Below are 12,224 nucleotides of genomic sequence, written 5' to 3'. Positions count from 1 at the left end.
TCACCACGGTTTCGATTTTCTTCAACAGCAACTTTTCTAGTAGGAAATCTGGTTGGTACATTAGGAAGGTCAAAATTTTAAATTCCCTATAGTTTTCAAAAGCAACAGGAAAAACAGGAATATTTACGCAACACCATTTTTCGAAGAAATCGATTTCTTGTTTTTAGTGTTACTTTAACAAAAATGACCGTAGATACATGAGTATTAACAAATTTGTGTAAGCATTTTTTGTACACTATACAATTTTCAAAATATTTTGATTTGTGTTGAACTATTTATAAGCATATTAAATGTTTGTTTATTATTTGTTTTTTTTAAACTCAAGTGTATAAAAAATGTTCACTTTGTCAAAAAACTTGAAAATATGATACAAGGTTCCTTGTAAGTTTTTGTTGATGGAAATTAAAAAAAAAATTGAGCGTAAATCCACAATAATTTTTTATGAGCATTTAAACTTCGAATTTTGACAAAATTCGTAAAAATCACGAAAATTAGCAAATTATATTTAGTTAGAAATTCATAAAAAATGTTCTATTTATGTCTAAGATTTAATAATTTAATACAAGATTCCTTACAAGTTTGTCTACCTTTATCAAAAAAACATTTCTACCCGATTATCAAATTATGATGGAGGGGATTAGATGCCCTTTTTCCATGTTTAAGATCTGTTAACCATACATTTTAATTTTAATAATCGATAAGTGCAAGCTAAAAAATCATATAAATTAAATGTACCAGTGAATAGGTACATAGGTATTTTTTTTTTTGCATAAAAATTTGGGGATGTGTCAAGCCTTCCCAAATACGGACTATACAAGCCTTCCAGTCTATTTCCCTTCGCCTAATAACATCTGCGCCATGGTACGTCTCAAACCTCTCACTACATAAGGATCTTAAAATTGACACAGTCTCTACAACAGCCAAAAACTACTACAAAAATGTACACACCAAAACACCTAACCACACTAATCCATTGATTTCCAACTTGGTCAGTGACTTCATGCCTAATAACCCCCCACGTCGACTAAAAAGACACTGATGTCGCAATCTCCTGAATCCCGAACTGCACTAATTAAAAAAAAAAAACTCTCTCCCCCAAGCTAGAGGATATCCACTGGTGGGCCTCCCCCCTCAAGCGAATCATGTTGTTTCTATATTATTATAAAATTTACTTATTGTATGTACATAAATATTACACATTGTATAAGTATTCTATTTTATCTAATAAAAAAAAAATGTATTTTTTTTCTGTTTATATGGACAAGAAGACATTCGCTACATCATGGATCTACGCTTAAGTCGAGAAAATTATAAGTGGCTACTGATCATAAACCTTAAAGCTACTATTTTATTTTATATATTTTTTTTTTTTATAGACAAGAACACTGAACAACTTTGTTATGTGCATAACAATAGCATTACGAGTGGCGTAACAACATCCCGTTATGATGTACCTATAGGTTATTTTGGATGACAAGCATGTATATTTACAATAATTTCTGTGATGTTTAGCTTTAGACTGAACACATTATGATATCGTACTCGTACCTGACATCTCAATTTAGTATGGACCACAATTAAAGATATACTTACAGACACTTAAGTAGTTTATTAACAATATTAAAAAAAGGAAGTAAAATAAGAAAATTCTGATTTCATCGACACTTTAAGCATACAAATATTAACATTTCTAAAAAAAATAAATCCAAAAAACTACATTCGTTGTTAATGTTTAAATGCGTATACCACTACAAAATATTTTTCAAAAAATCGGTCTTCTTAGTGCCCTTAGTGGACAATGTCCGTATTAAATGCCTTCAAATTACGAATCACTTTTCGACGCCGAGTGACTACACCGTAAGTAAAACGAAAATATTCCTCATATTCCTCGACATGCTATGCAATTACAGGAGCATCGTACAGTAGTTCGGTCCCGTGAAACACCACCACCTCAAGTAGTTGGTCACAGGCACGAATTAAGATATATAGGTATATATAGATATTAAGGTATATCTTAATTTATGGTCACAGGTAACCGCAAGATTACAACTCTTATCATTTTTCGAACACATTATCACTCCCGAGTCCCAACTTTTTATGTAGACCGTAGTACCGTACTTCATAGATAGTGCAGTATCATACCACAGATTAAATAAAGTTTTATTTAATCTGTGATCATACTCTCATATTCTATATTCTATACCTACTCTAGAGTCCAGAAGTCCAGACAATCCTCGTTTATATTATATATTATGCGTAAAATTGTTTACATGGGCAGTTAAACAGGCTACAATAACTCAATCCATATTCCATAGTATAATATGATCTAAGTCGTAGTTCCTGTCTCCTGTTGATAACGGTAATAACAATAATTTATAAATAATGAATTTATAATATTTAATCATGACATAATATATATACTGTAATATAATATATAATGCTTTATTCATGATTATAATCTGTTACCTATATTAGTAATTTAATTCATTTAAATTATTCATAATTAATTGTAGGTATAATTTAATTAATTTGAAGTTATATTTTCTATCTCTAAGAGTACTGAGGTTTATTTAATTCTAATATCAATTATAAAAGTAAGTCCACATCTCTCTCATGTGTAATTGGTTTGTTGTTAAAGAGGACACATAGTGGCAGCGCCAAGGCCAGGTCATTGCCCTCCCCAAAATATCCATGGTCCGCCCACTGGCCTGCTCTAAAATTTAAAGAAAATTGAAAATATTAAAATTTACATCAAAAGCAAGTTATCAAATATTTTTTGTCCTTTTTTAATTGATGCCGTACAAGGAGTCAAAAACATTATGTTATGTAGATAGTTAAAAGTACATTTAACAAGAAGTGTGGACTGTAGAGCAAAGATTTCACGCTTTATTATAGGTATTATATATTGGCCCTTGAGTAAAATTCATTGCCTCAAATTGAGCTTACCATATATAAATTCCTGACACCCTCCACTGAGGACACAATAGGTACTTGAATTCATCTAATTCACCTCACATACACAAGGGTGCATGACTAGGTTCATTTATGGTCTTGGACTCTGTTTTGTTTTAATTAATACTATAGTAAATCATCCTATATATTCAAAGATAAGAATTTAAAAAAATTGTTATGCTCTTGTAATATTGTCTGTTTAATTTTACTAAATTATGTATACTTAACATTTGATATTTGATATTTTTATAGCTAAAATTTAAAAAATACTTAGGTATCAATATGCCTGCATATTCTTTAATCGAATATAAGTTACGTCGTTATTTATATTTGGGACATAACTATTGTATATATGTTCCTCCTCCAATTCGAACTTCATTTTGGGATTTTAATCATCATGATGATGTTACTGGTGTGCGGATAATTGGAAAAATTGTTACAAAGAATAAAACTGAAGAGATTAATTCTATAGTTCCAATAATTTTAAAGGTTAGTTAATATCAAGTATTCAGTTATATTTTTAAGTATTGTATAATTGTATTAATTATAGATTAAAAAAGAAGATAAGCTTCTTGATGACCGGCTCCTGATTTTTACATTGGCTGTGTGTGCCAAATTTAATTTGAAATCATGTGTAAAAATGGTTGCAGATGCTTATGCAGCAGTCTCTACAATATGTACAGATGGATTAAAACTATTGATGTTTGTTAAATTCTGTGAAAGAGCTAATACCCTTCTTTCTGAGCAAGGTAAATATTTTTGAAAATGATAAATCTATGAGAATAACACATATTTTGTTTAGATTTTTTAACCATTACGTCTAATGGCCATGGTCGTGGTTTTACCAAATGTATGACTAACTGGTATTTAAGTAGAGATCCATTACTAACTACAGAACACATAGTAAGGCATAAATCTTATGAAGGTTGGAGTCATAAACATGTGATGAAACTAATTCATCTTCATTCCAATGAACCATGTAATTAAATTTAAAAATAATTATGACTATGTAAGTAGTTGAATTATTGATGATTCAAATAAATTTTAGGTCGTATTATGTACATTACTTACACTTTGAGTGGTATCGAAAAGGTTGAACAATTGTTTGGATCTAAAATGAAAGATGTTTGTATTGAAGATAGAGATGAAACATTTGAAAATAAGCAATTAAAATTTATTTACAATTTTTTAAATCAAGTAGAAAATTTAAATAAAATGGACGAAAGTACATTGCGGTATGAAATTGAATTAAATAGATGGGGTCATGAACCTGAAGTTATTCCACGAGAAATGCTAAGAAGTTCAACTGTGAGTTAAATCGCCTTTGTTTAATCTAGTCTAATTAGTTTTATGGACATTCAAATTTGTTTTAGATTTTAACTTCACTTGTTATGCATTTGCCATTAAAGAAAATTTTGGAGAATACATTTTTTTTTGCTAAAAACAGATTATTTCACAATTCAACACCTGATGTAGGACTTTGGGAGTATATTTTACGCTTCAACAATACAAGTCTATTAAAAAAATCACAAATTCATCCAATTGAACCGTTTATAGAATATGCTAAATATGCTAGAACAAGCATGTAAGTAACGTACAATTAACTTTTGTATATAATATTTTCAAATGTATTTAAAATGTACTAATTTCAGAAATATCTTGAAGTTGCAAAATAATATAATGAAAAAGGAAGAAAACTCTATAACTGAATCAATTGATGATAAATTAAAAGTGATAGTAGAGTTACAAAAAACATCAGATAAAGAAAAAGTTGTTATTCAACCAACTGCAGAAAATGATGAAACACAAACTCAAAACCAGAATGATCAAATTTGTAGTTCATCTTCAAGCAGTTATCAAAATACAAAACAGAATTCAACCAAATGTAAAAAGGTAAATTCAGCCGAAATAGCATTGGAAAAAAATCAAAGAGTCTTAGTCCAATTAACTGACAGTATCAATCGCATATCAACCTTAAATATCAACAGTCAACAAATTAATCCTGTATCAACACCAGGAGAAATAGTAGCGGATGAGATTCAATCAGAAGTTAATGATGTCAACCAAAACCAACCAAGTGTTTTATACTTGATAAAACCACTTCCAAAATTAGTAGACAAGCTGTTAACATTTTTATCTGAAGATTTGATAAAAAAAACTTGCGAAGTATTTACTTACAATTATTTTAATTTCTGAAATTGGAAATTTATTATTTTAATACATTTTTTTAGGTCTTAGATCCTTTAGGCCTTCGTATAATGATAACATATGACAGTCGAATGTGTATGAAGAAATCAATGTGTGCAAATTCACGATTGATCAGTGTGCATGAAGCTATTACATTAATAACATTATCTTTAATTTACCCAGAAAAATTAGAAAATAAACCAACTGTATATGGTTTAACTTCAGAAGTAAATTCATCTAAGGAAATTGAAATTGATTATAACCAACCTTTGACTTTTTCCTATTTAGAATCCATATTGTTCAAAGTAATTTTTTATTTTAACATAAATGATAAAACTTATAATTATGTTATACTAACTCAAATTTATTTTTTAGATACCTGATGGTTCAGACGCAGCAGATTCTGATAAAAAAGATATTCCTCAAGTTTATCCTCATCTTTCTTTTAAGTGGGCTAAAGAAAATAATAAAGAATTTGATGTATTTGTATTTTTGGGAAATAACAAAATGAATTTGAAACTTTTTAAAGGAAATATGAAAGGATATCGAGCACATTTTAAAATCCCAGTGAAGTAAGTATTTCTATAATATTAAAGTACAATATTGTATTAATTAAATTATTTTTTTAACTAGAGGATCCTCCACATTTGTTTATTGGTTAGATATAGGCAACTTTAATATAATTTTTAATTTTAAATATGTTTAAACATTCAGAGTAACTTATAAGTAGTCCTACCCCTACAGACCATCAAAAGTTACTAGATTATAAAGTAAAAACATTTTTGCTATGGAAATAACTGACAAGACCAAAGTCATAGATAAGATAAGCCGTCAAGAAGATAACTGCTTTGCTGTGCAGTAGGTGTAGAATGGACTTTTTCATTGAATAGGTCACTGTAATAGTGTAATATATGTGTTAAATTTAAATTCAATAATAAATCATTGTCAAAAATGATAAACAGTTCTGAGTGAAAACGGTCTAACTTATTGGTAATCAATGTTACCAAACAATTATTCATTTTTTTCCTCTGTTAAGTTACCGAGAATCTTATTTTTAGTACAATGCGTAATTTTCTAACAAAATCCTTCCTCAAAGTTGATGATCAGATCATTTTTTCTACTCGAAAAAGTATCTTTGAATGAAAAACTCATTACTTTCTAAAACCAAATTTTCACTGAAAAGTAAAAGATTTAATGTTCAATATTGTTTTGATTTTTATGATGACATGACTGCTAAAAAATTCTTCTCTTATTATGGTGAAATTCTAAGTTTCTTAACCCTTAAATTGTTGTACTTTGTGAATTACTTGAAGTGGTTGTGTGGGGTCTAATCATCCCCTGTGTATAAACACAAATTGGAATCTACTAATTTTCTTTTTTTTCAATAATACAATTTAATAATCAATAAAACCAACTGATAAATATGAAAAATGTATTTTAAGAACTTTTTAATTTAAAAATGTAATAGATCCTGTACAATCTAGCAAATTATAGGGCAATAGGCCGAGCCTTTCTTATAAAACAATTTGTGGACTTGTGGTATTCTCTTAAACTATATGTTTACTTTATTTAAAAAAATTAAACTAGAGCTTGCAATAGGTTCATAACCAGCCTCTATTAATCATTTTCTAACACCATAACCATACCAAAAGCATTATTTACTATTACTGATGACTAAAATATTAAGTGCTTTAAAAAACTGTGTAACACTGGTCGAATCCAATATTAATTTTTACTGTTTTGAAGTGACAGTATTTAAATTATTTTTGAAGATATATTTTAACACTCATCAATTCTAAATATGTGTTGGCAAATGAAAAAACCAAAGTTTTACCTGACTAGTTATAAACCAGTTTATTACTATTTACAATTTATTGTACTTAGTACTTACTATAGTTATATATTAATTCAACCACTAATTATATTTTTTTCAGAATCATTATACTTTGTCTAAATGGAAAGCATTATGAACAAATAAATCTAGGCCGAGGAAATATGTTATTTATTATTGGCTTTGATAAAAATGTGGGTAAACTAATAAATTCCTTTATAAAGGAAGATTTTTAAAAATTAAAATACATTTTGTTGTTTTAAGTTTAAGATGAATTCATTTTTTATTTGTATAACTTATTTCTTATTATACAGTTTTAAGTATAATACTCTATTAGTAACACTGGACTTAGTTTCAAATTGTCTCACTGGCCACTGCTATTAATAAACAGAAAGAGCTCTACATTTACATAATGTTGTTAATACAGTGTCTTGTATTAAAATTGTACTATGATACTATAATTATATCTAACATAGTAATGAAGTATTTTCTGTAACCAAACTATAATCATATTAATTATTTTTGTATTTCCCATTAAAACCGTCAATGTTATATTATTATCTATTCTTTATTGTTATAATGTCATTTTTATTAAATATAATATAATATAAAAATAATTTGTTTTATTATCCTAGAATTAAAATTATTTCTTAGCCAAGGTAATTTCTATGAGGTTGGGGTATTATAAAGCTGTCAGGGACTCCCGAAGAGAGGGAATAATATTTGATTGTATTATTTTTTTATAATTTTAGTTTATCATGTTAATACTGCCAAAAAACGGCCACAATTTGTTAATAGTAACCTAACCTAATTATAACGTCCATAGGTACTAATTAAAAGTATGAATTATTTTTGTAACTTTGGATTTAGCCCCCCTCCCCTGTTCAAATGGTGCTTTGGATTTCCAAGGAGAGATTTACTTGAGAGTAAGAAAATATTATTTAAGTGTGTTGATAGTTTTGAGTGGAATCTGTAATAATATTCAGTTGTCATAATGTTTCGATTATTAAATTGTTGTGAAGACGTGTATCCTTGGAAAATGCCCGGGTGCTACCAAAATATATACTTAGTCATACAAGGGGCTTATCCCCCTGGGTGCTAAAGTGACTGGTCGAACAGATATTTGATTGTAGAACCTTCGTGGTATGGATTTGTGAAGGTTTGGCACATCCCTAATATCATATAGCTTATATTTTTGTTATTTGGACTTTCCCCCCTAGGATTTTAGCGGTACTGGACGTTTCCTCTCTGAATCAATAAATATTTATTTATACACATAATAAAAAATTGGAAAATAGGTTCTTTGGTTTTATCTGAAATATATGATCATCTAACGAATATCATCATTCACTTAATGGATTTATTGCCAAATTTAATGGGTAATAATTGATAAACCAAAGTTATGTAAAAGTATTTACGAATTATATTTATACACGCATTTAACAACTTTTATGATTATTTAATGAAAAATCTCGTAAACAGTACATACATTAATTTATTTGTATTTGTAATTTGTATATTGTTAAATAGATTTTTAATATTTGTATTTGTAATTTATTAAATATATTTGTATTATTTATATTAGTGCATTTTGTATTGGCAATAGTGTTATCATAACGTATTATTGAATTATATTAATATTTATTTATTTATTTAATTATATTATTAATTTAATCATTTGTAAGTTTATTGATTTGAATTGCGTATTATTGTTTAATTTTTTTTCCGGCTGGAAATNGGGGGGGGGGGGAAGGACGTCCTAAATTCCATATTTTTATATAAGCCAAGCAAGTGAGACCCTCAGTTCACACCACTGAGCATATTATTAAAAATCATTTGGAAATGCGGACGGATTGGTTAGGCGAACTACTTTGAAAAAATTTGCCTACTGCTACTGTTCTTTATTCTAGAGGCCGGTCGTGTGAGTTTGGTTGAAAATAAATTCATGTTTAAAATATGATTAGCTGGGTACCCATAAGTTCGTTACAATTTTAGACGAAATTCTGGGCCACTTCAATGGCGAAACGATTAAACGAACCTAAAATAACCCATAAACAACCAAAAATTGATCCACCACCCACCTTCTTACTAACTATTTTTAATAAACACAAGTACTATTAGCATTACTATTACTATTTGCCTACTATGATTATTATTATCAAGTAATTGTTTTTCACTTTTATATTAAACAACCACCCACCCACCTGCCCTTAAATACCCCTAAACATTTAAAAAAATCGAAAGCAACTTATTCTCAAAGATCATGTTCGTTTCGCCACTGGGCCAGTGAATATCAAAATGGGCCTCTTAAGTCTTAGAATAAGTAAAAATCTCGATGCGCCGATACCTACATACCAATCAGGCCCAGTAGCGCCGGGATATAATACTATTTGAAGCAATTGCTTCATGTCTAACATAGGTGCTTCTAAGACTCAAAAAGTTCCCGCCACCACTGAATTCAGGCCCAGTTTGTAAACAAGATTTAAGATAGTTAGTATATAGTATAAGGAATAATTATTTCTAACACTACGGTAAAGTTGTTTAAGAATTAAGATACCTACTACTAAGTAATAATACTATCTTAAAATTGAAATTCTTGAAATTGTGCTTGGAAGTTGAAGTTAAAAAGCTCGCGACTCGCAGTGTGACCGTTTACGAAGATAATACTTAGTTCCATAACATTGTTTTCTTTTTCCATATTTTTACTAGGTATCAAAATTAAATTATCAAAACAATCACCACAATACGAATCACGATTGAGATTTGAGATATTAAAAATATTATTATTTTATAAAATTACAAACATTTATCGAATATAAATAATATAATATAATAAAATTATAACTACTTACCATATTCTCGTCATATTGTTCCTTATTTACCCGATTAAAGTATCCTATTCGAGTGTTCGAACAATTGTACACTAAGAGAATGCTAAATATGTATTAAGACAACCTCCTCGCCACCTTTCGAAAATGTATTGGATCTATAATTTTTAACGTTAAACCTCAAATGTAACTACAGTAACTGTAGTTTCTTCGACACGACCGGCAAGATGCTTTTTTATCTAATACCTATCCATATTTTTGACAATCAGTCATACAATATGCCTTCGTTGGACGGTAAAACTAACCAGTACAGACCGTGAAGCGGAGTATACGATTTTGCTGTTTGCATAATATGGGCTGTGGTCCTAGTCATTTCGGAATCTCATATTCCAGAAAGACCAAGAAGAAAAAAAACAAGCACAAAGAATCTGGTAATTTATATTATTTACGTTTTTATTTTCTGTATTTCACTTTTTACAATCCATAAACAAACACTTACATTGGTATACCAACTTGTATTAGTATTTAGGATAGTACTCAATTCAAATTTTCAAAAACTTGCATTGTGTATCTAAATACCTAATATAATATATTATTAAGTACTATGATATAGTAGATAATCATTTGTAAGAAAATGTATTTTTTAATTAATTTAAACATGCATTCAGGCTTGTTACCAAGATGTTTTTAGAGGGGTGTTTTAATTTTATATTTAAATATAATGTGGGAGGCTCTACACATCCACTATTTTAGTCATCAATCTTCATATTAATAATATCAAATATTAACTAGAATCATATATGACAACATATTTTGTAGAAACCTTAATCATATGGTACATATAGACAGCCGATAGAGAGTTGTTTCCACAACCAAAACACTCCCCTGGTTATGCCACTACATGTATTATTGTACAATACATTTTTATATTTATAGATTGATGTATTGAAGATAACGACATACATTTGTACCACTCTATGTATAGTAATATTATTGAGTCTACTTTATTTTAATTTCATTCCCAGATTTAAATACTTTGTACTCAATTCAATGTTCGAGAGTATAAATAATTTTCCAGAAGGGGAATGTATTCATTCCTGGTCACCCTTAAATATTTATCTTTATAGCCTGTAAGCACACTACTATACTGTGTCAATTGAAATATTAATTTTATATTCATAAGATGCAATTAATAATTAATTCACACTTCATGCCATATTAAAGTCCAAGTATTATAACTTTGTTATTTTTTCAGATAAAATAGCATTAATGGCCCCAGTAGAAAAATATTTATAAATATCATAATATATACTATAATCCAACGATAGGCAACTAGCAGATCTTACTAGACAGAAAACCTGACTGTGAAACAGGGTTTTACAATTATTTTTGCCTTCATATTACTGTTATAAAAATACAGCAGTTTTACAAAGATTTTTTTCCCTGGGCCTCAATTATTTATTATTTTACTTTTTGGATTCCAATAGAAATTACTTGCCGACCCCTTCTATAAAAAAAATGATTATAAAAAAAAAAATACATTTAACAATAGATAAGTTCCTATTATATAATTTATATCAAAACAATATAGGTATTCAACATTTTATAAGACATTAATTTAACAATTTATTTTAAAATGTATTTACAACCATAACACAATTAAAATGTCTTATAACTGTTTGTTTTTTAGATGATGAAAAAAGTGAGGGCAGTGCTTATGAAAATCATGTTGAAGAACAAATACAGCTGACAAGTACACCGTCTGTAAACAATTTATGTGACATGTCTGAAATGGATGATTCAAGTCCACTACATCAACGTGTGTCATGTCCACAGTCTTCCACTTCGTTATTTGTCAATCCGTAAGCAACTATTTCTTTATTCATCATTAACTATTATAGAGTACTTATACATAATTCTATGTATAGACAATTATCTTCTAGTCAACTCAATTTCTTTAGAATGTTAGATGAAAAAATAGAAATGGTAAGTGATAATCAATCTACTATATTCTCATTTTGAAAAAAAATTATTATTATTATTTTCTATTAATACAATTTAAATTATATCTTAGGGTGCAGATTATACGCAAACTATTGAAGAACAACGTTTGGAAAAAATTCATCGTACGCATGCATTATTAATGGAATGGGAACGAGCACGAATTCGCAATTCTCCAAAACCTTGCTCAAACTCTAGATCCCGTTTTATACGCAACCCACGACAACCACAATTTCGAGTTTCCCATTCGGTTGTTCAATTTGACCAAGAACAAGGTGCTTTCCATACTGAACTCATATGAAGTACAAAATGTATTATTTATTTTAACATACTAATAGGCATTTTCATAATATTTTACATTTATCGGTGAAGTATTGTAGATACATATTGTTGAATGGTATTAATTTATTACAGTATTAATGGCG

The 12,224-nt window shown here is 28.6% G+C and overlaps 2 protein-coding genes across 3 annotated transcripts; both read left to right on the top strand.

The window, feature by feature from the left end:
* The first annotated feature begins 2,109 nt into the window (after positions 1-2,109).
* LOC111027170 lies at positions 2,110-7,456 on the top strand. Of its 2 annotated transcripts, none has more exons than XM_022305409.1 (10): positions 2,110-2,359; positions 3,227-3,441; positions 3,503-3,701; positions 3,755-3,931; positions 4,001-4,260; positions 4,326-4,537; positions 4,605-5,118; positions 5,184-5,444; positions 5,515-5,711; positions 7,074-7,456. In XM_022305409.1, the coding sequence occupies exons 2-10, from the start codon at positions 3,235-3,237 to the stop codon at positions 7,204-7,206; spliced, it is 2,160 nt and encodes a 719-aa protein (XP_022161101.1). In that variant the 5' UTR covers positions 2,110-2,359; positions 3,227-3,234; the 3' UTR covers positions 7,207-7,456. The 2 variants fall into 2 exon arrangements, with proteins under 2 accessions (XP_022161101.1, XP_022161100.1); XM_022305408.1 differs by having other exon boundaries at positions 3,205-3,441.
* Positions 7,457-9,726: 2,270 nt separating this feature from the next.
* Positions 9,727-12,110, top strand: LOC111027189. The gene is made up of 4 exons (XM_022305435.1): positions 9,727-10,229; positions 11,489-11,660; positions 11,727-11,784; positions 11,873-12,110. Exons 1-4 carry the CDS (start codon positions 10,151-10,153, stop codon positions 12,098-12,100), a joined length of 537 nt encoding a protein of 178 aa, XP_022161127.1. The 5' UTR covers positions 9,727-10,150; the 3' UTR covers positions 12,101-12,110.
* The last annotated feature ends 114 nt before the right edge of the window (positions 12,111-12,224 follow it).

The sequence above is a fragment of the Myzus persicae genome, unplaced genomic scaffold (assembly GCF_001856785.1).
Source record: "Myzus persicae strain clone G006 unplaced genomic scaffold, MPER_G0061.0, whole genome shotgun sequence".
NCBI classification, from domain to species: domain Eukaryota; kingdom Metazoa; phylum Arthropoda; class Insecta; order Hemiptera; family Aphididae; genus Myzus; species Myzus persicae.
The sequence above is the reverse complement of the archived record's forward strand: the minus strand, read 5'-3'. Positions and strand labels throughout refer to the sequence as shown.

What these genes read in the sequence shown, in the direction of transcription:
- LOC111027170 (XM_022305409.1), top strand. Translation starts at nt 3,235, where the DNA reads ATGCCTGCATATTCTTTAATCGAATATAAGTTACGTCGTTATTTATAT. An exon ending in TACCCTTCTTTCTGAGCAAG is followed by an intron (nt 3,702 to 3,754) that starts GTAAATATTTTT and finishes TATTTTGTTTAG; the next exon opens with ATTTTTTAACCATTACGTCT. An exon ending in CATTTTAAAATCCCAGTGAA is followed by an intron (nt 5,712 to 7,073) that starts GTAAGTATTTCT and finishes TATTTTTTTCAG; the next exon opens with AATCATTATACTTTGTCTAA.
- LOC111027189 (XM_022305435.1), top strand. Translation starts at nt 10,151, where the DNA reads ATGGGCTGTGGTCCTAGTCATTTCGGAATCTCATATTCCAGAAAGACC. An exon ending in AAACAAGCACAAAGAATCTG is followed by an intron (nt 10,230 to 11,488) that starts GTAATTTATATT and finishes TTTGTTTTTTAG; the next exon opens with ATGATGAAAAAAGTGAGGGC. An exon ending in TAGATGAAAAAATAGAAATG is followed by an intron (nt 11,785 to 11,872) that starts GTAAGTGATAAT and finishes ATTATATCTTAG; the next exon opens with GGTGCAGATTATACGCAAAC.